Source organism: Salvelinus sp. IW2-2015, linkage group LG27 (assembly GCF_002910315.2).
Source record: "Salvelinus sp. IW2-2015 linkage group LG27, ASM291031v2, whole genome shotgun sequence".
Classification (NCBI taxonomy): Eukaryota; Metazoa; Chordata; class Actinopteri; order Salmoniformes; family Salmonidae; genus Salvelinus; species Salvelinus sp. IW2-2015.
The window spans coordinates 18,532,617-18,555,587 of record NC_036867.1 but is presented as its reverse complement, the minus strand read 5'-3'; the positions used below and the strand labels follow the sequence as shown (position 1 = coordinate 18,555,587).

Here is a 22,971-nt window from a genome sequence, read left to right as displayed (position 1 = left end):
AGATGTTAATGCGAGTGTAGCAAAATGCTTATGCTTCTAGTTTCTGACAGTGCAGTAATATCGAACAAGTAATCTAACAATTTCCCAACTACCTAATACACACATCTGAAGGGGTGAATGAGAATATGTACACATTAATATATGGCTGAGCGATGGTCGATACAGTATATACATATGATATGAGTAATGTAAGATATGTAAACATTATTAAAGTGGCATTATTTAAAGTGACTAGTGATCCATTTATTAAAGTGGCCAGTGATTGGGTATCAATGTAGGCAGCAGCCTCTCTGAGTTAGTGATTGCTGTTTAGTAGTCTGATGGCCTTGAGTCTCTCGGTCCCAGCTTTGATGCACCTGTACTGACCTCGCCTTCTGGATGGTAGCGGTGTGAACAGGCAGTGGCTCGGGTGCTTGTTGTCCCTGATGATCTTTTTGGCCTTCCTGTGACATCGGGTACTGTAGGTGTCATGGAGGGCAGGTAGTTTGCCCCCGGTGATGCGTTGTGCAGACCACAACACCCTCTGGAGAGCCTTGCGGTTGAGGGCGATGCAGTTTCCATACCAGGCGGTGATACAGCCCGACAGGATGCTCTCGATTGTGCATCTGTAAAAGTTTGTCAGGGTTTTGGGTGACGAGCCAAATTTCTTCAGCCTCCTGAGGTTAAAGAGGCACTGTTGCACCTTCTTCACCACACTGTCTGTGTGGGTGGACCATTTCAGTTTGTCTGTGATGTGTATGCCGAGGAACTTAACTTTCCACCTTCACCACTGCTGTCCCTTCGATGCGCGGGGGGGGTGCTCCTTCTGCTGTTTCCTGAAGTCCACGATCATCTCCTTTGTTTTGTTGACGTTGAGTGAGAGGTTGTTTTCCTGACACCACACTCCGAGTGCCCTCACCTCCCTGTAGGCTTTCTCGTTGTTGTTGGTAATGGCCACACAGTCGTGGGTGAACAGGGAGTACAGGAGGGGGCTGAGCACGCACCCTTGTGGGGCCCCAGTGTTGAGGATCAGCGAAGTGGAGATGTTGTTTCCTACCTTCACCACCTGGGGGTGGCCCATCAGAAAATCTAGAACCCAATTGCACAGGGAGGGGTTGAGACCCAGGGCCTCCAGCTTGATGATGAGCTTGGAGGGTACTATGGTGTTGAATTGCTGAGCTGTAGTCAATGAACAGCATTCTTCCTTCTGTTTTCTGTAGGTACGCAACACTAAGCCTAACAAGGTGTGTATCAATTGAACATTTTGTTTTTTGACAATTATTTCTTGCTGATATGAAAGATACGGTCCTTATGCTTCCAAAACCATACCTCAAGCAATGCATGTTAATGTTCAGATTGAGGGTTGGGGCTCTTAACAAAACTCCCCCATACAGGTTAGGCTTTCATCCAATGACTCTTATGTGTAATGGAACTGAGAGTCATGATCAAGGGCTAGTCTCATATATAAAGTCAATGGCCTAAATAGAGCATGTATTTTGTGGTTACAGCCCTGTTCCACCTGTTTATGTTACTTTATTCATAGATGCAAATACCCCATTGTATTTATGCAAATAATTGTCTTTCTTTTAACACAAAATATAAACACAATATATATGAGTGCATTCTAAGAAAAAAGGTGACATTTTACAATAAATTGAATCCCTGACCTCCATTCATTATTTGTCTGTGCTATAATTCAGTCAATATCAGATGGATTTTTACATTTCTAAAAGTTTAGACCCATTGTTCAACTGTTGCAGTTATTAGAATTGTTTTTAAAACCTTTTAACAATTTTGATTACCAATGCTACTGTTCCCTCAATCTCCCATTTCTGTTCAGAAGGATTTTATTTATTTAATCCTTTTTCTGTGTGAAAAGAGATGAAGAGCTAATCCAGTAATTCTCCTGAGATACTTAAGCCACTTTCCACCCTCCATTAAGTCAAAGAAGGTCAATCATTTGTGCCATTTTATGTGCAATTAGAAGTCATACAGTATATCATTGTCAAGACATTTTCATTATTTTATTGTTACAGTGATCTGCAGAAATTTCAGACATGAAGTTTTCAGTTTACCTGCTCACCCCCACAATCATTTCTGTCTTAAACACCTCCATGAAAACTCATCAACACATTCACACTGCACAGCTGAACAATTTCTTAACGAGGACAAATCACAAGTGGTAAGTTAGCTGTTTAGAGTTGCCACAGTAATGGACAAAGGATAAAGGCACATATTATGGCCTCACATTTTGTGCTTATACATATTTCCTTGTTTTTGTCTCAGGACCAAGTCAAGACATCAAGATGGGGACTATAGGTACACATTTCAAGATACCATAAACCTCTGGCCTGTCAAAGATTCATTCAGCGTTGAAAAATGGAAGGACAGCAAGGTGTTGTAGCTAGTCTAATCAATTGAAGCACACAGGTTTGAAGTGTCTTTTTATAAAATAAATCATCATAATGTACTGTCTGTGGGATGTCACGTCACTACATTTCCCCCGAATACGAAATAGAAAGGCTTGACAGAAAATAAGGAGAAACGGGTTTTTGGGTGATGGATGCTCCTCAAGGAAATTCATTGCAGTTTGCTAATGGATAAAAAGATGCATTAGGGGGTGCAAATGTGAGTATATTTTTCTCTTAAAACACTTGATGTAAAAGTCTGAACAGTGATAGTGTTAATCATACTCAACTGCGTCATCATCAATGTATTGCTTTTGAGCAGAAGGCATTGAACATTCATTTTGCTGAACACAAGTGCCCTTTATTCTTTATTATATTTAAATAGCGCCCTGTTTTGTCGCATCCATTAGTTGTGATTTTCTTTGCTTGTGTTTAAAAATCCATGAAGGCAATATATTAAATAACAAATCACAGCGAGATTTCTTATTAGCATGCAGGGTGACCAGCTGCTGCTTCTGCAAAACCAAATAAACAAATAGCACTCCTTCAGAGAAAAAGAAAACGTCGGCCTAATAACTTAAATTAGCCAGGTTCGAAGATCTGTAAAGTCATTGTATTAAATAATAAACATGGTTGCTTAACACTTTGACAGGTGCACAATGAATCAATTCCATTGTCAATTGGAAACAAACTTTCGAAGATTCCCTCGACAACATTTCAGATCGTCAATCACTGTGTCTCGCGTCATCTCGTTTAGTTGAAATTTTACAACAAGAATGCAGACTGATTTGACCGTCACTCCATGGAATTGAAAATGTTCGTTGGGTTCATGAAATAAAATACTTTCACCGTCAGCACGTTGGATTACAGAAAGGTAAACCTATAACTTTTTAAGAGTATAATTCCAGCAGACTATATATAGGTTGATGATGAAAGTGGATGGTGGTGCTGATGATAGGCCTAGGCTACTTGTTGTTAATGACGATGTGATTGGCCTAAACAACAATAACACCAATATGGATAATAATATTAATAATAATTTATTTTTAACAATGTTGCACTATTAACAATAATGGATATTTATCTTATAAAGAAAATTAGCAACAATTATGAATAAAACTTTTTTAAAGTTTTGAATCATTTTCATTCATTGGATGTTTACTCAAAATAAATTATTAGGCCATTGCAATTGGTCACTTTTTTTTATGAGAACCTTAAAAACGACTGCTATTTTCCTCCAAAATAAAACAAGATCTGCATTATAATAGGCCTGTAGCACAAGTTACATTCTATTGAGTGGTTCATGTCACCATGCTGAAGGACATTGAGATAAATGATCAATACTTCTCTGCAGCCAAACAAAATGGATGGCACGTCTCCAACAAATTAGCCAGCAATACTGAATTTCAAGAAGGACGTTTAGACATATTGCGTGTGTTGCAGATAAATTAGTTCTCGTCTCAGTTACAGCAGTCTACAAAAAAGCATATGCATAGGTCTTGCAGAATGTAATCTTCCCACTAATGATATCCAGTAATGGAGTCTATCGTCCAAGGTCTTATATGGAAAGAAATAGGCCTGCTCTGCTTCCTCAACAAATTACATTGAGAAAATGATTATGTGCCACAAATGTGCTTAAAAACAGTGCTATACATTTCAAGCCAGTGGTCATTTGTGAATGTGTTTATTGCAATAATAAGAGACAGTGCAGGTCCCCTTTAAATTGCATTTTCACAATGAACACATTTACCCAGGGTAATTAATATATAAACTATCTCGATTTGTCACTTTGATTTGTATTTTAGTTAATTGTGAAAGTAATTACGGCGCAAATTAACACCTTTCAGGAAAGAAGGGTCCTCTTCCATCTCAGGGTGCCATATTAATTTTACCTCCTGTTGATGTGATGAAAAAGGGCAATAAATCTCCGTGATTGGTGCAGGCCAATAGTAAATGGCTTCATATTTCACTGGTGCTTTAATAGAAATATTCATGTGGCCCCTTAATGAAATTAAAACGGGGGTGGGGACAAAGCACAGATCTAACGGTGTGGCACTGTTAAGATATTAAGAAAATAATGAAAGCGAGATGTTTTAGTGATTCAGTATGCACAGATGCTGTTCATAAATTCTAAAACTGCCGAAATTGGACTGTCAAAACGTTTTCCTAATGGATCTCAAAGCTCATCATAAAAAATACAAATTAATCCATGTTCGAAATGTCGAAAGGAGAAAATTATCTGAGGCCTGAGCGAGATAAAAGTAATATCAAGATAACCCCAATGCCATTATTTGATTAGCTTTTAGGTTCAGGTTTAAGCCTTCTAATTTTGTGGTGCATACGTGGATTCACTGTACATGATGCCACACATCAATCTAAGACTCAGCTATTATTCCGTAATCGGTCATGATATTATCAAGGTTTCCAATTAAATGGTGATCCTTTACTTGGAACTACCCAGCGACTTGTTGATTTCCCCAGAGCAAATAAACGTCTGCGCCGGTCCCAAGAGAGTGGTTAGCTGATGAATTGACAAAAACTAATCAGCTTTATTGGGAGACAAGTTAAGGGCAACAGGGTGTCAATAATTCTCATCTTGACCTCTTCTTCCATTAACTTTAAGTGGCTTATTAGACCAAAAGACAACCACCCCAGAGCTATAGGCCTACACGGAGCCTATAGCTCAAATAACTAACTAATCTATGCTTCATATTTTCTGTGCTCAATTTTATCCGGCTACTACGGATGCACTTATTTATTTTTCACACATTTTTGTCTCAATTGTGCACTTTCATAATTGCGTTTCCACAATTGCCATAAATTAGAGCCTAAAATCTCAAAAAGGGTGTCGTGGTTTTGCATTGTTTCTTGGAAAACGAAGTCTACAGCATGAGGCGGGGTGTGTATTTAGCAGCTGCAAGCAGAGGCATAAAGGAATAGATCCAGGGGGCAGCTAGGTGAGTTCAGAATCTTCAATTAGATATGGTCTTACCCTAATTAGAAATATTTTCTAATTTAATACACTTTGAAAAGTCAGATATAATTAAAGGAGTTAAAAAAAATGTAATGTGTTGCATTGAGTTCACCCCGAACACACAAAAAAACATCCAGTCATCATATAACCTTTATTTTTTCAGGGTTCCGGGAGGCTATGCACTCCATGATATCAAGACAGTTAGGCCTACATTTCACATTTATATTGTGGGACAGAGCAAAAAATTTAGGACTTTTCGATCTCTCGGGTTTGGGTAGTGGCATAAGGCAGGCTCTTAGCTAGATTTCCCAGTTGGGCTCGTAAGATCTCCGGGTCATGCATAGACACAGTTTTTCATTTGTGACGTTAAACTTTTTTTTTGGGGGGGGGGTATGTCTTGCATGGTGCGATGAATGCATACGTTTTCAGACATAACAAAATGCTACTATTATGCTACTGTATAGGCCTCATCCAAAATATTTGGGGGAATATGTCTGTCATTACCAAACTGTCTAAAACATAGGCCTACGTGGTTGTGGGGCAAAATGTAGGCCTGATGAAACGCATGCGACAATGTCGAAAATTGGATATACGCGCGGATCTGAAGTTAGGATTCCCCTGGCCCCTCCGTGCCCACCCATTGTCTTACATTGCAGAAATAAATAAATATATATTGTAGTCTACAATAACGAGCCCTGTCACTACGGTGAATGGCAAACAATTTTCTTCACAATGACTTCCACAAAAAAACATTTTAATAGTTTCCCATGGTTGCAATCACCAGGCGTTATAGGTTGAAGTCTTCACAGCGGAATTAAATTAAAGTAACATACTGTAACTCTAAATAATGTCAATACAAGCGCTCAAACATTTTTTCTTAAATGTATCCGTTTTATGCAACATTTCTATCATTTTCCTTGTAGAATGAAAATATGATTTTTTTAAACTTATTTAAAAACAACAACCAAAGTGGGGCGGTTCATTTATTGGAGAGGTATGCAATGTGCCGAAAAAGCGCACCGTGAACATGTCTTGAATTGACCAATGGGACAACCCCATGCCAAACGGGTGGAACCAATCCCCTATCGAATAGGAATTAAGTGTCATGTAGAGTTTCACCGTTCACACTTTAACCGAGATCAAAACTTTGAGAGGTGGAACAACAACGACACTTCAACATCGTTACGATAGGCAACTAACTGTTCAACGTCTGCAAACGACGGGGACACTGGCTCAAATGGAGAAATCTACAAACTTCCGCATCGATGCGCTTCTCGCTGTTGACCCGCCGAAGGTGCAGACATCTCCGCTTGCGCTTGTGACTTCTTTATCATCCTCTTCCATTTCATCGTCCGGAAGTGTACACGCCTCAGAATTGAATGCCGATTCTTTAAGGACTGAGACACCGTCTCCACCGAGGATTTCCTCCTGTGGTTTGATTCCTAAACCAGGCTTCTTGAACAGTCCCCACAGTATTGTTGGATTACATCCACAGAGTAGCGCAGGGATCCCTCCCCAGGCTCTCTACGGCCACCCCATGTATACCTACTCCCTCGGGCAGCACCCTGCTCTGTCCTATTCATATCCGCATGGGTCCCATCACCACCATCCCAGCGACTCCCTCAAACTCTCTGCCGGGACCTTTCAGCTCGACCACTGGCTGCGAGTCTCGACAGCGGGAATGATGCTACCCAAAATGCCCGATTTTAACTGTGAGTATTGTGAGTATACCTATTTATTTTTCATAGTTTGTCGTCTATGCTTTGACATTATTTTTGGACTGCTAATAAAGAATTGTTTTTGCTTTACACGTGACGAGCAAATTCACGCATTGTACATTATTGATCCATTGGTTCCTTTACATAATGGCCCCATGACTTGATGAAGAAATGTTCCCGGCCAAAAAGGCGGTTTGAGTGAGAGGAGAGAGGGGGATAGGTTTTCAGAGAGGAACTAAAATGGACAGATAATGGACAGTGGGAAAGTGACAGAAGAGTGTGAAACCCACAGCCGACACACTGTTTGCTCACCAGATACTGCCTTTTTGTTCCTGTTCGTTTTAACAGATTTGTTCAAAATGAGGTGGCAAATAGCTTAGGTCTCATTGAATACGTATTCTATGGCAATGTTAGATGTTGGCTCGAACAATATTTTGGCAATTTTGAACCGGAACTCGTACTGTTTCTTGAGGAGGCAGTGTGCATAAACGCAGACATTTTTTTTTGTATCCCAAAGGCTATGTGATATATATATGTTCCATTTAAATCGGTTTCAATTAAAGCTTTTCGCCATTTAATATTCAGCAACAATTTCCCCATTTTAACCTGAAATCATTACCGCTTATTTTTCAATCTGCTTATTACAAAATTGTATCTTGCAAGCCTATATCATAGGTTTAAATGAAATTGCGATCTCAATTAGGACCCATATGCCTATTATTCCTCCATTTTGCAGGCATATAATGATTATTAATATAGCCTAGGTCTGCTATATACTGCCTATCGAATAATGCATCCAAATGCGTGAATATTCCTAATGTGAAAAACACGCACGCAGATTGTCATGCTTTTTCCTTGACCTTATTACTAGAAATTGACTTATATTTTGTTTTCCAGCTCAGGCCCAGTCAAACTTGCTTGGAAAGTGCAGAAGACCAAGGACTGCATTCACAAGTCAGCAGCTCCTGGAGCTGGAGCATCAGTTCAAACTAAATAAGTATCTGTCGCGACCAAAGCGCTTTGAAGTGGCTACATCCTTGATGCTGACGGAAACGCAGGTATATAAGAGCTACATTTCTAACAAATACATGTTTGTTTTGAGAGACATTATGAAACATACCACTATTAGGCTATTCAATCAGTTTTACATGAAAACACTGTTATTTAATTGTGTGTTATATAGTCAAGTCAGGTAGTGCTGTAGGTGCCCATTACGCACGACGCTTACGCGTATTCAAAAACGGCCAATTAATAATTGAATAACACATTTTTTCAAAACATTGTCTCATAAATATTTGTAATTTTCATTTTCAGGTGAAAATTTGGTTCCAGAACAGGCGGATGAAGTGGAAACGGAGCAAGAAGGCCAAAGAGCAAGCCGCGCAGGAGGCAGAAAATAAGAAAAACAACAAAAACGTCCAGGAGAAATCTGACGGACAGGAACAAACGGATTATCAAAAGACTGGTTCTGCAAAAAGTAACAGAATAAGAGACTTCAGGGACAGTGACGATGATGAAGGTGGCAACTTCCTGTACAACTCCTCGGATTGCTCTTCAGACGACGAGAGAAACCACACCAGTGATATAAGTCCACAACCTTGAGACAGGGACAAGGAAACGTGCATTTTTGAAAAACTATACACTCCTTAAACTACAGCTGCATGTAGGCCTACAATAATAAAAACATGAAATCCTACCCGGAAATTCAGAAATTAAATGAGAATAACTTGGAAAATACTAAAGGATCAATGCCTGACTGAGATTCAGTGTGTGCAGAATGGCCCTAGCAAGCAAGGTCAGATTGACGTTTTAGAAGGTAGTATCGAGGTACACTCTGCTATTTGTAACATTGCATGGTTTTATGTGACAATGTCATGTTTTCACCCAGTTGTTTTAGGACCCTAATGTCCACTACAATCATATGGGTTCTCCACTATAGGGGTTATTATCATAATATTTTGATATGGCGACCAGTTGTAAATTCAGACATGCCACATTTAGCATTTTCTTTTGTTTCATGTTTTTGAACATTGTGTGGTTTTACACTTATGTCATTGCGTCATATAGGCCTACCATTTACGTGCAGAAAAATGTTATGCGTTTATTTTTGTACACTGTGTTTATAAAATGTCTACATGTCTGCATGCTAAATTATTGTTTACCGTCTCCCATGGTACAGACGACATTAAATAAATGTGTTTTGTAAAACGTGGTGTTTTTCAATGCTGACGAACGTGAATCTATTAAACACACTTTTCCAACTATGGCCCAGTTGAAGCCAATTTGGTCTTAGTTTAGAGGTCATTATTTTTTACCTTAATTTAACTAGGCAAGTCAGTTAAGAACAAATTCGGCCTATTGTAACAGGTTAAACTTCGCAACCTTTCGACTACTAGTCCAACGCTCTTACCACTAGGCTATCCTGCCTGCCGCCCCATCATTTTCCTTCTGGTCTCCCTATAACTTTGATTGATAAAGACTATTGATTTTGTTTGATCAACACATAGTCATGAAGTCTGTCATTTTGCACAGCATGCTATAATGTTGATGACTAAATGCATATTGTGGTGCATAACGTACATTGTGCGAACTAGCAGTTTATTTTAATTAGTCACGACGTCATACTCTATATTTAGCAGATCGAATGGCAATCGGATGAGTTCAAGCCTTTGAGAATAATGCTTGTGTTGTGTATCTGCCTATACTGATTAACGAGCGGTTTCAAAGGTTTATGAATACGATCCCCTTGTTGGTTTGTTTGCTCTCCCAGCACGTTTGCGCAGATCCAATAGTGCTATTGCGATTCCCATGACCCGACCTGTCAGACCAAGGAGGAAGACAAAATCTTCAAAAGTGTATAATAGCCTACTAACATGTGTAGATTAGATGAACCACATAATATAATGTAGGTCTTTCTGGATTAGACTATGTTATATGCAACACAACAATATGTATGCCTTTATCCATCAAACTTATAAAAGGCAACAACATTAAAGGCTACTGAGCTCACTATGGGAAGAAAATAGAGCTCTTAGTAATTGCAATGGCATTTGTGGCTATGTAATTCAGTCCAGGTTAGTAGTAATGCTATATATACACTAGTTAGGCCTACATAGCAACTAAGAAGTTCTATGTCAGAGCAATTACATGCATGTAAATATCACCACAATGCTCCAGGCATGAAGAACATTTCCTTTGCAATATATTCCACTTCTATTAGCCATAATGCCTTTTCTAATATCTCTCTATATCCAGTAGCTCTCCTAAGATCCACATGTTCAGGAAACACAGATGTGTTGCGTTGCAGCTATACATTTATAAAGTGTGATGTGTTTAACAGTGTACCATGCTTCTCATTCATGTTCGACCGAATGCATTATGTATTTTTTTAACTGAGAAAATAAGTGTTCCAAAATTTGTTCCAAACGTTTGGAGTTTCTGTATAGCTGTGTTAGTATTGGTTATTGATTGAGGAGTAATTCCTCACAGCTGAGTTTGCCCAGCTGCGAGGATATAGAGAGAGCGAGCTGCTTTATCAGCTCATCAACACCTCCCAGCCAGGTATTGGACGGGAAAACTCTTTGGGAGGGCAGGACGGGGAGCAAAGCTTGAGGAAACATAGCTTTGAACAGTAGACAAGAGTCGGCATGTGACCCAAATGGCACCCTATTCCTTTTAAAGTGCACTCCTCTTGACCAGGGCCCACACGGCTCTCGTCAAAAGTCGTGCACTATATAGAGAATAAGTTGCCATTTGTGATTTACCAGAGTAAGTCTGAATGGAACACACACAGCCAACCATTGATAGTAACAATCAACACACAGAAATAGGGAATTACAGTCACTGTACTACAGTGTAAGAGTTATAAAATATAGCTTCTCCATATTTTGTTTATTCCTATGTGGCTATGTTAGTACTGTATAGTGTTGATTAAGTAGTACGTACTACAAATGATGTGATTACAGACACCTAACTGGCTGGTTGTGTTTGCTATCTGGACAGGTTTCAGTAGAACATCTTAGCAGACCCATTACAGCAGGGTCACCCAGGGGTCAATACCAACCTGATGACTCCCACCTGCATACAATAGCCTGTGTGATCTTCACTGACTCGTCTGTCTATTTATCTTGCAGTCACAATCTGCCTCTAGTTGACTCACCGGGTTTCTCTTTGTAAACCACAGAGACTGACTCATTCGATCAGCATGTCATCATGGAAGTCTCTTCATGTAGCGGTTCAGAAAATGCATATGTTTCAACTTTCATCTTCATCAAACTACAGTACATTGGCCTATATAACATCAGACATAACCAGTATAATATGCCATCATGGAAGTCAGTCTTTGTAACGGTCCAAGCCATGCATAGGCTATATTTGCACTTTCGCATTCATCAAAATACATAAATATGACATCACAAATACTTAGAGGACGAAGGCACTGCCACCCTCCCAAAGAAGCCATTGTAAGGTCTGGGAGAGAGATGTTTCCTCTGAGTGACCTCTGTGGCCCTGTCTCACCCTCTGGCCACTCAGGCCCACACACAGATTAATGCAAACGTTATTAATGGAGCTAATTAATAGTAGCAGGCTTCAAATGTAACGCAATGACTCTGCTATGCGATGCATGCAGCCAATGTTGTCAGAGACTGAATAAAAACCCAGTGTCCTTTCATTCTGATGGGTAGTCTACACGGAATATGAATGAACATGAGATTAGACATCACAAATACTCATTTACAAAATGTTGATACATTCAAGGGGAAAAAAACACCAAAAGATTGAATAGTGATTCAGTTGGCACATCTGGAAGAAGGTCGTAAACATGGAAGCTTGCGCATTGGAAGAGGTCAATAATTTCACAGAGGAATGCTAATGGGGTTGACAACAGATTAGAAAGTGACCTATAAAGTTGGCTATGGACAAGCAGATGCCACTGGCATACACAAAGCCATTCATTTTCTCCTCAACCACCTCCTCATCCGCAAGTCATGGTTAAGGTTGTACACAAAGGAAATGTAACTGTGTAGAATTTATAATTGAATATAGGGAGTACACAACCCCTTGTTATTCAGGAAGATGATTAATCAACTAGAGATTCAAACATAAAACAGGCTTCAAAAGACTGCTTTAGTACAATGTAATATTAATATACTGTACCTATAAACAGACACAAGTAGTGATGATGGTCCCGTAAATTCTACATGAATGCTCAGACATTGTTTCACACTGCCCCCGAGAGGATTATTTCTTATAACTACGGTGTCTGCTCAAAACAGACTCCTGGATTGTATGCACTAGACCATGGGTCTCCAACCTTTTCTAGCATGAGAGCTACTTCAAAAAAAAATCAAACATGTCGCAAGCTACTCATTTTTTCCCCATAGCTTTTAAATAGGCACATTCTTCTCTTATCCTCTACCCTGCAACTCTTTCCCGGATCTTTGGTGTACAAGAGGTGTGTTTTCTGTCAATATACAGTACCAGTCAAAAGTTTGGACACACCTACTCATTCAAGGGTTTTTCTATATTTTTACTATTTTCTACATTGTAGAATAATAGTGAAGACATGAAAACTAGAAAATAACACATATGGAATCATGTAGTAACCAAAAACGTGTTAAACAAATCAAAATCTATGTTATATTTGAGATTCTTCAAAGTAGCCACCGTTTGCTTTGATGACAGCTTTGCACACTCTTGGCATTCTCTCAACCAGCTTCATGAGGAATGCTTTTCCAACAGTGTGAAGGAGTTTCCACATATGCTGAGCACTTGCTGGCTGCATTCCTTCACTCTGCGGTCTATCTCATCCCAAACCATCTCAATTGGGTTGAGGTCGGGTGATTGTGGAGGCCAGGTCATCTGATACAGCACTCGACCACTCTCCCTCTTGGTCAAATAGCCTTTACACAGCCTGGAGGTGTGTTTTGGGTCATTGTCCTGTTAAAAAACAAATGACAGTCCCACTAAGTGCAAACCAGATGGGATGGTGTATCGCTGCAGAATGCTGTGATAGCCATGCTGGTTAAGTGTGCCTTGAATTCTAAATTACTGATGTTGTCTCCAGCAAAGAACCCCCACACCATCACATCTCCTCCTCCGTGGTTCACGGTGGGAACCACACATGCAGAGATAATCTGTTCACCTACTCTGCATCTCACAAAGACGTCAGTTGGAACCAAAAATGTCAAATTTGGACTCATCAGACCAAAGGACAGAATTCCACCGGTCTAACGTCCATTGCTCGTGTTTCTTGACCCAAGCAAGTCTCTTCTTATTATTGGTGTCCTTTAGTAGTGGTTTCTTTGCAGCAAATCGACCATGAAGGCCTGATTCACGCAGTCTTCTCTGAACAGCTGATGTTGAACTTAGTATTTTACTTGAACTCTGTGAAGCATTTATTTGGACTGCAATCTGAGGCTGGTAACTCTAATGAACTTATCCTCTGTCACCAAATAGGGCTATCTTCTGTATACCACCCCTACCTTGTCACAACACAACTGATTGGCTCAAATGCATTAGGAAGGAAAGAAATTCCACAAATTAACAAGGCACACCTGTTAATTGAAATGTATTCCAGGTGACTACCTCATGAAGCTGCCTGAGTGAATGCCAAGCGTGTGCAAAGCTGTCATCAAGGCAAAGGGTGGCTACTTTGAAGAATCTCAAATATACTTTGATTTGTTTAACACTTTTTTGTTTACTACATGATTCCATGTGTTATTTCATAGTGTTGATGTCTTCACTATTATTCTACAATGTAGAAAATAGCAAAAATACAGAAAACCCCTGGAATGAGTAGGTGTGTCCAAACTTTTGACTGGTACTGTACTTGGTAAAATAATGGTTAATAAACAACTCTTAGACCCCCATAAAATTATATTTTGTATTTTCTGTAATTCTGTTTATTTTTTTACTCTCAGTATTACAATTCTTCATAGAGAAACAACAAAAATATCCATGAAAAGTCCATGTCAATGATGAAATCACATCAGAAGACCAATTTTGAGGTCTGAAAAGAAAAGTGATAAAAAAAAGAAAGAATTTCCCCTTTAATTGAGCATTAATAAAGCAAGAGAGGAATGTGTCAGTTTAGCAATGTTACTGGGTCATCACTAGTTAATAAAGCAAGAGAGGAATTTGTCGGTCAAGCGATGTTTCTGGGTCGTCACTAGTTACTACAGCCACAAAGTCATAAACCCTGCCTATTTCTACAATGTCTCTAATTAAAATCTGTTTCTAAACCTAACCCTAACCACACTGCTAACTTCTATCCACAAGACAAGGTCTGGGGAGGTGTGTCACAGCATCATCGGACTGAGCTTGTCAATGCAGGCAATCTCAACGCTGTGCGTTACAGGGAAGACATCCTCCTCCCTCATGTGGTACCCTTAATGCAAGCTCATCCTGCCATGACCCTTCAGCATGACAATTCCAGCAGCCACACTGCTCGTTCTGTGCGTGATTTCCTGCAAGACAGGAATGTTAGTGTTCTGCCATGGCCAGCGAAGAGCACGGATCTCAATCCCATTGAGCAGGTCTGGGACCTGTTGGATCGGAGGGTGAGGGCTAGGGCCATTCCCCCCAGAAATGTCCGGGAACTTGCAGGTGCCTTGGTGGAAGAGTGGGGTAACATCTCACAGCAAGAACTGGCAAATCTGGTGGTCCATGAGAAGGACATGCACTGCAGTACTTAATGCAGCTGGTGGCCACACCAGATACTGTCCGTTACTTTTGATTTTGACCCCCCCTTTTTCAGGGACACATTATTCCATTTCTGTTAGTCACATGTCTGTGGAACTTGTTCACTCTCAGTTGTTGAATCGTGTTATGTTCATTCAAATATTCACACATGCTAAGTTTGCTGAAAATAAACGCAGTTGACAGTGAGAGGACATTTCTTTTTTTGCTGAGTTTATGTTAAATTGGGATTTTTAACCCAATAGTTGCTAACTAGGAGTGGGATAATGTCAGGCTTTGATTGGATAGTAGACGGAAACTTTATGTTTCTGAAAGTTTGAGATGGGACACGTGGGGAAAAAATGCATTTACTTTCAGAATTGCTTGGTAGCTCGCTATCCACCTGTTGGAGAGCTCTTCACTAGACACCAAACTGAAGAATACACACTGTAACTGGGAAGAACTGCCTGAAGTAGTCAAATAAGAAACGCTCGTTTTCATTTTCCATCGCAAAATATGTCACAATGTTTTGCTACTGTGTACATTAATGAATATGACCCCAGTTTGACTGCTATTGACATTATGCAAATAAAGTTAATTAAAGCACTGCCATAAAAAAAAACACAAATGCATTGAAACCCAGTTAACCAGATTAATCAACGTGAAAAAAAGGTTTATTATTGCCTCATGCACCGACATCAAATGTTTATAAACAGTTTGGAAACATTTTACTGGGTTAATCCTGTATTCATCTGTAAAATACATTTTAGTACACTACATACCATTGATGTATCTTAAAAACTGAATAACATGAAATTTGTACAAAGGGGGCAGCAGGTAACCTAGCGGTTAGAGAGGCGAGCCAGCAACCGTTGGGTTGCCAGTTAGAATCCTGGGGCAGACGGAAAAAAATCGGTTGGGAACTGCTCACAACCGGAGGGTTGCTGGTATCAAATCCTCAATGTCGTTACCTGCCTTTGTGCCCTTGAGCAAGGCACTTAACCCCCCCCCCCCCCCTACAACAACAGCTCCCCGGGTGCCCAGTGTGGCAGCCCCCCCCCCAAAAAAACTATCTGTATGTGTAGGGATTGGGTTAAAAGCGGAAGTCAACTTTCGATTGGGCCTTGAGTGCAACTGACCAATAAAGTGATCCTAATCTTCAAATATACAGACAAAGGAAATATCCACTGTGACAGTGGCTTCAATACATTAGAGTAACTGCACTGTGGAAATATTTTCCACTGTCATGTTCATTAGCATTGCCACTCGATGAAGCCCCTACTTCATTTGGATATTTACAATGTCATCAGAAGTCATCTCTGTCGTTTACGAAACGGAGATCATTCAAATTACAGACCTCCTTATTTGGGGCAATCCTCAAACTCACACAAACACAAAATGGTGAAATCTTTAAAAGGAATAATACTACTTACCCAGAGTCAGATGAACTCGTGGGTTACCATTATTGTTGTCCCTGTGCGCAGTATGAAGGATGTTAGAGGTAGTTTCATGAACCAATGCTAACTTGCGTTAGCGTAATGACTGGAAGTCTACAGGTACGCTAGCATACCACATTGGCTCGCAAAACTACCTCTTAACCTCCTTCATACTGCACACAGAGACAAACATCTCTTGGGTTTGTTGTCTGTAGAAAACGAGCATGTTTCCCCAACAGGGTTCTTTTGTTCTCCTGGTGTTCTCCCAGGATCCCAGTGTGTGTTTATGTTTTACAGTTTGAGTTTAGTCTCTTTGGCCTCCATGGCCTTGGTGGCAACCTCGGCTCGCTCTGACAGAAGGTCTGCTTGCTCAGCTGGTCCCTGCGACTGGGCATTCTTCAGTAGGAAGTGACTGATGAACAGCTTCAAGCCCTCCCGCAGCATTCCTAGCTTGGGAATTCCCGAAATCCTGGCGAGACCGAACACAATGAAAGACATTGATACCAGACTTTTCACATAGTCAAACGTCAGCGGTGCGGTTTTACAGGATAGCCAAAGTACAAGGAGGAGAGGTTTTCATGACTGGGCGAGAAGAAGAACCTGGCCCTGATAGAATTTCTTCTAAACAAATTATAGAATGACTCAGAAAATGTATACGTGATGAAAACACGTGTTTATCGTTGATATACCCTGGCCCGTATGCAAAATGTCATTAACGGAAACTGAGAAACTCTGTCTAAACTCAGTTTGGACTGGAATGTGATGCATTACGTCGCTCACCTTCCAAATATGTTTGTAAGATCCTCAGTCTCTGTGTCTTTTAACAGCTTAGTCAATACCTGACGCAGGAACTTGACTTTAGGCTTGTCCAACTCACCAAACTCTATCACCTACAAAGAGACAGAGTGAAAGTGGCACCAAAAGTTCATTCGAATGCAAGTTAGCTAGCTGACGTTTGTAGTGGCAGTTTAAAGAAATCCAAACCATAAATTTGTTTCTCCTGGCCCATAGACTACTTTCAGTGTAAGAAAAGATCTAACATTAGGTTGTAAAATACTGAACTTCCCCTTTAACATTCATCAAATCACTTCCCTATGACCGGATTTCATCTCTATAACATGGTGTGTCAGACCTTGAGTATGGAGAGGGAGAGGCACTTTCTCCGGAGGAAGCGTGTGACCAGCTGGACCAGGTTGCTGAAGGTGCTGGTGGATAGGCTGGACAGGTCCTTGAATTTGTCCCACAGACTGAACTGAAATGTCATCTGGGGAAACATACAACAGAGGATCTGTGGGACTACTGGGGGATTGGAGGATATGGAAGAACTCCAGCAGTCTTATCCTATTTCCTCTAATCAATTGAGAAGCCTGGGGCCGTCTCAGAGTACCAGTGCATGTGCAATCATGTTCATTACGATCCAAGAACAAAAAAAAACAGATCCAACTTCAGCATACCTACTCTGAGACGCTTTATGAATACGGGCCCAGTATTACAATCCATGACCCATTCCAACCACAGGAGGCTTCTGAAGGGAGAACTACTCATAATAACGGCCGGAACATAGTGATTGGAATGGCATCAAACACCTGGAAACCATGTGTTTGATATATTTGATACCATTCCATGAATTCCGCTTCGGTCCTTACCACGTTTTCCCCAATTAAAAAAGGTGCCACCAACCTCCTGTGATTCCAACCCATTAAATACAGCAAGCAAACACATAATCCTGATCTAATCCGCTTGTGAACACCAAACATTTGCACCGGTTCAGATGAAAGCTCTTTAATGGGACAATGGTTATCACTATCATAGATGGGGTAGTAACCTAAAGGGAAGCTTAAGGGGAAGTGAGGGGTTATGACCATTGTCTACTTTCACAGCATGAAACGAAACGTCAGAAAAGTGCGAGAGGGAGTAGAGACACTCCGTTGTTTCCCACACTGTTGAGGTGAACTGAGGGTCATAGTTGGGTGGCTATAGAGTGAATCATCCAATCACAACGCTATGGAGCAATTAAGAACCATTAGAATGCCTGGGAAATCATAAAGCTCAGAGTAGGAGACTGTCCATGTTATCTTACTCATTATGATCTAAAAGGCTAAACTGATTCTAGATCAGCACTCTGAGAGGCTTTATAATTACGGGCACTGTTCTCTTACCTGGAACCGCCTGTCGTGCTCACAGAACTTCTCTCCCAGTACAGCATAGAAGGCATTGAAGCTCTTCTCCTGGAGGCAGCAGTCCATCAGCACGTGGACGATCTCCCTCTCCTGCTGGTCCTTCAGCCCGAGCCTGCACACAGAAAACAACGCAGTGCCACATATTAAAACGTGTGGCAATGGCTAGCTTGGTATGCAAGCATTTTAATGCTGCAAAAGGGTAGGGAAACAAAACACACCGTATCAGCTTCTCAAAGGCATCTAGGTAATCCTCGCTGGTCATGATCACGCAGAATATATTTCTCCTGATGTCTGTGTTCATTCTCTGTTTCCGGGCCAGGTCTAAGACCTTGGCGCTGAACTGAGGAGACGGATGAAGGGAAATTGCCATTATGATCAGAAAAATACATTGAAAATGCTGTCCAGTTCAGAATGGCCACTCAAATGTTAATATGAAAGAGCTACAGTAATGATTTAGTGGAGCAACAGGGGCCATATGTATCAAACATCTCAGAGTGGTCGTGCTGATGTCGGATCAGGTCCGCCCCCGTCAATATAATCTTATTCATTTTGATCTAAAAGACTAAACTGATCCTAAACCAGCACGCCTACTTACTCTGAAACACTTGACGCATACGGCCCCAGATCTTTTAGGGTTTTTAGTACCTTTCCTTCTGCAGTAGTCTGTTTTGAGGTCTTGTTGCCCTGGTCACCTATCATGGGGACTCCGGACCACGATGAGCCCACGATCCACCAGCGTCCCACCTGCTCTGCAGCCAGGAGGTTCTCCAGAGAAACCCTCAGCTTCACATCACTGCCCCCCGAACTCTGGTGGATCTGAACTCAACAGTTACAACTCAATCACGTAACGCTCTGGGGTGAAGTTTCCCCTAGATAGAGCTCTAGGATCAATTTCTCCTTACCCAATCCCAACCTTCAATGTTAGTGGGGGAAATGCAAAACTGACCCAAGATCATTGTCTAGTGGCAACCTCACCCTACTTCTTCATGCTCCCCTAATCTGGGTGCTCAAACCTATCACATAAACTGCTAAGTGAGATTATAGCGCCCCCTGGCGGGTTTAGCTAAAAACTACCAAGGGAAACATCAACAACGGAATAATATTTCACGGCTGAGCAAAGAATGGGTTTGAGGATATGGCATGACAGTTGTAAAGGCATAAGTCAATCAGATCTGTAACCCACCAGAGTTCTCTGTAGCTTTCGGAGTCTCTCAACAGGCTCTGGGTCGTAGCCAGGGATCTTCCTCATATCGTTGTTCTTCAGAGCCAACATGGTCTCCAGCATGAAGCGCACCTAAAGATAGAGAAGATATTCAGAAGAGAGTTGGCTTGCTAATACATTTGACTAGCAAGTCATTTGACAGGAGTCTCTGTCAAATGACCAAAATCGAAATGTAAAATGACTCTGGTTGAACAACAATGAGGTGTGTATAGACAGCGGGTGATGTTGAGAGTGGTGTTGCTGTGACAAACCGTACCCTATTTTCGTCCTGGAACTTGGTGCCCACACCACTGGCCTTGCTCTGGGCCTCAGAGATGAGTTCTTTCAGTGCAAGGGCATCATCCTTCCGCAGGGCGAAGCCTACGTTCTTCAGCACGAACAGGACCAGCTCAATGTCCTTCTCGGTGAAGGCCCCCACCAGCATCTTCAGGATGTCAAAGATGAGGAGGGCGTGCACCACCTGGAAGTTGTAGAGATGTGCCACCATGGCCACCAGGTTGTCACACTCCTTGCCTTCACCAGGGCTCTTGTACAACTCGGCGAACTGCCGCACCACTGTCTCCAAGAAATTAGCCCCCACCTGCAAAATGGTACATCATGTCAAAGGTCAGAAAATAGAGCAAAGAGGTCAATGGAACCCAGAATGCTGGTGGGCATGTGAATTTGTGTGTGTGTATGTGGCTATTTACTGACGGGTGCTACCAATCCATTAGGATTCAACTGTCATTTATAGTTGATTGTGACTAGCCCCCTCACTTATAAACTATGTCTATGTCCCAAATAGCAACCTATTCCCTATAGAGTGCTACTTTTGACCAGAGGCCTGCACGATATAGGGAATAGGGTGCCATTTGGGACACAGATGTGTGTGTTGAATGACAAGTAATTGTGTTGATGCGGTTCGAACCTACCTCAAGCCCCACTGTGTGATGCAGGATGCTGACAAGCAGGACGTGTTCCATCAGCAGTCTGTCAGGCATCAGGGCTGGGGTGACACAGGCTGCCAGGAGGATCTCCGTCAGGGTGTCGTTCATGTCCTTCCGGCTGGAGCTCATGTACAGCTCTTCCAGCTGGCCACTGATGGACGCCATGTTGGCCTCACTGAGCCTACGGAGGAGAATGCAGCACAGGACAACAATGTTTGAACCAAGATGGACACCAAAAACACAAGACTCGGGGTTGTATGTTTACATTTGACATTTTAGTCATCAAGCGGACGCTCTTATTCAGAGCGACTTACAGTAGCGAGTGCATACATTTTCGTACTGGTCCCCTGTGGGAACCGAACACACAACCCTGGCATTGCAAGCTCCATGCTCTACCAACTGAGCTACACAGGCATCTCAGAGTAGGAGTGCTGATTTAGGATGAGTTTTGCCTTTTCGGTCGATTACACGGACAGGGGGGACCTGGACCCTTATCCACAAACCATCCCAGAGTAAGTGTGCTGATCTAGGATCTGTCCATATAATTGTATTCATTATGATCTAAAAGCTAAATCTGATCTTAGATCAGCATTCCTACTCTGAGTGCTGTTGTGGATACAGGCCCAGATCATAGATCAGCACTCTTATTCTGAGACGCTTGATACATACGGACTTTGAGCACCCCTTGCACCAAAATATGAATTGAGACAAATCCAGTGTGACAGCAGATAAAACAGGGCCAAGGTACATTGATTAAGATGAAAGAGCATATAGTAGTCAAGTCATCACAACATTACCTGTTCACAAGTCCTTTGACTTGTCTCTTCAGTCTCTCCAACTCAGCTCTGCGCTTATCATCCCCGGTGTCCCGTAGGTGAGGGGGCACGTATTTTCCTGCTGACGGGACAGCCTAAACATACAGAATAGTGTTTCATTCTCAGTCTATACATTTAGGGCCGGTTTCCCAGACACAGATTAAATCTAATGCTGGACTAAAAAGTGTTTTCAGCGGAGATTCTCCACTGAGCTTGATGTTTTGTTGTCCAGGACTAGGCTTAATCTATGTCTTGGGAAACTGGTCCTTAAATTTAGCTGAAATTCACAAATTTGATTCTAATTGGGCAACTTACCGTGTCAGCTTTCGGCCCTGCAAGAGTTGAGTCTCCACTCTCAACTCCCTCATCCTTTCCATTTTCTTCTTCTGAAGCTATTCCACCACTCTCATCCATCTCACTTTCGTCACCTTCATCCATTCCATCTTCTTCCTCCTCATCTATCTCATCTTCCTCTTCCTTGATGGTATCCAGGTCTCCATCTCTGCCTAGTTCACTGCCCTCCTCTTCCGAGTCATCTCCTTGGTCTTCCTCCTCTTCGCCGGACATTTCAGATTCACTGTCTACCAATGTCCTTAATTTCTCTTTGGCAATGTCCATGTCATCATCACTGTCATGCATTATCCCTGAAGCTGCCGATCCAGCATCCAGCACCCCCAAAATGTAATCCAGTCCATCATCAGCGAATGACTGGGGAAGTTTTTTTTTGTTTTTCCTTTTGTTATACCCAAGAGATCGCTCCAACCTCTTAATTTCTCTGTCCTCAGCAATATTTGCTTCCAAAAGGGCTTTTTTTCTTGATTCTTCAAGTTTGTTTCTTTTCTTTTCTTTCTTAGAAGGTTTCTTAGGTCCTTTTTTCTCAGCCTTCTCTCCTGCGGCAGCCTCAACAGGAGTTGACTTGGGTTGTTGAGATACTGGCTCGTCTTTCTTTACTTTTCCATTAACCTTCTTTGTTTGCTGTTCATCAGATAGGGTTGCAACTTCTTCACTGTCACCATTGGATGCTTTGAGAGCCTTGTAGCCTTCATAGTGATTCTTAATTTTAGCCTTTTTCATCTTTCTTTTCTCCTTACGCATTTCTTTTCTATTTTTCTTCTTAACAAATCTCAAGCCACTGCCATCTTCCGTTTCCTCAGTTTCATCACAGCCTACCTTACTTTTTACAAAGTCGTTAACTGTCATCATATACTTTTGCAATTTACCAGTGTCTTTCTTTCCTTTCCTCTTTGCTTTCCCCTTGCCTTTCATCTCTGCAACAGATATAACTAACTATCGTTAACTACCTAGCTATGCTATTATTATTACTTGGCGAAAGACACTGACTTTTATAATTAAATTCCTTTCTGTGTCTCACCGAGTTTAAAGCGTGGCAAGAAGCAAACAAGCTTGTTTATGATTATAAAGCAAGAAAAGCTTGTTTGTGAAGAAAAGAGGTTCCAAAAAGGTTCAAATAAATAAAAATATAAAACCTACCAGTCGTTACCTTGGAACACATGAAATAGATAAACAAAACTATCTCAAAACGTCAAATAATAGACACGTGTATATTCATGACGGCAGCCATTGTTGTTGACAATCGACCCAGGAAACACACGTACCGGGGGGAAAAACAGCT

General features: G+C 41.4%; 2 protein-coding genes across 3 annotated transcripts; one reads left to right on the top strand and one right to left on the bottom strand.

Annotated features, from left to right (window-relative positions):
* Positions 1–6,478: 6,478 nt before the first annotated feature.
* mnx1 (motor neuron and pancreas homeobox 1) lies at positions 6,479–9,322 on the top strand. Of its 2 annotated transcripts, none has more exons than XM_023972330.2 (3): positions 6,479–7,073; positions 7,977–8,137; positions 8,394–9,322. In XM_023972330.2, exons 1-3 carry the CDS (start codon positions 6,599–6,601, stop codon positions 8,679–8,681), a joined length of 924 nt encoding a protein of 307 aa, XP_023828098.1. In that variant the 5' UTR covers positions 6,479–6,598; the 3' UTR covers positions 8,682–9,322. The 2 variants fall into 2 exon arrangements, with proteins under 2 accessions (XP_023828098.1, XP_023828097.1); XM_023972329.2 differs by having other exon boundaries at positions 6,487–7,082.
* Positions 9,323–15,415: 6,093 nt separating this feature from the next.
* On the bottom strand, positions 15,416–22,955 carry nom1 (nucleolar protein with MIF4G domain 1). The gene is made up of 11 exons (XM_023972660.2): positions 21,654–22,955; positions 21,321–21,433; positions 20,509–20,704; positions 19,854–20,177; positions 19,559–19,669; positions 19,021–19,191; positions 18,594–18,715; positions 18,355–18,487; positions 17,328–17,459; positions 16,976–17,085; positions 15,416–16,664 (listed from the first exon to the last, which is right to left on the bottom strand). The coding sequence occupies exons 1-11, from the start codon at positions 22,602–22,604 to the stop codon at positions 16,487–16,489; spliced, it is 2,541 nt and encodes an 846-aa protein (XP_023828428.1). The 5' UTR covers positions 22,605–22,955; the 3' UTR covers positions 15,416–16,486.
* Between the last annotated feature and the right edge of the window lie 16 nt (positions 22,956–22,971).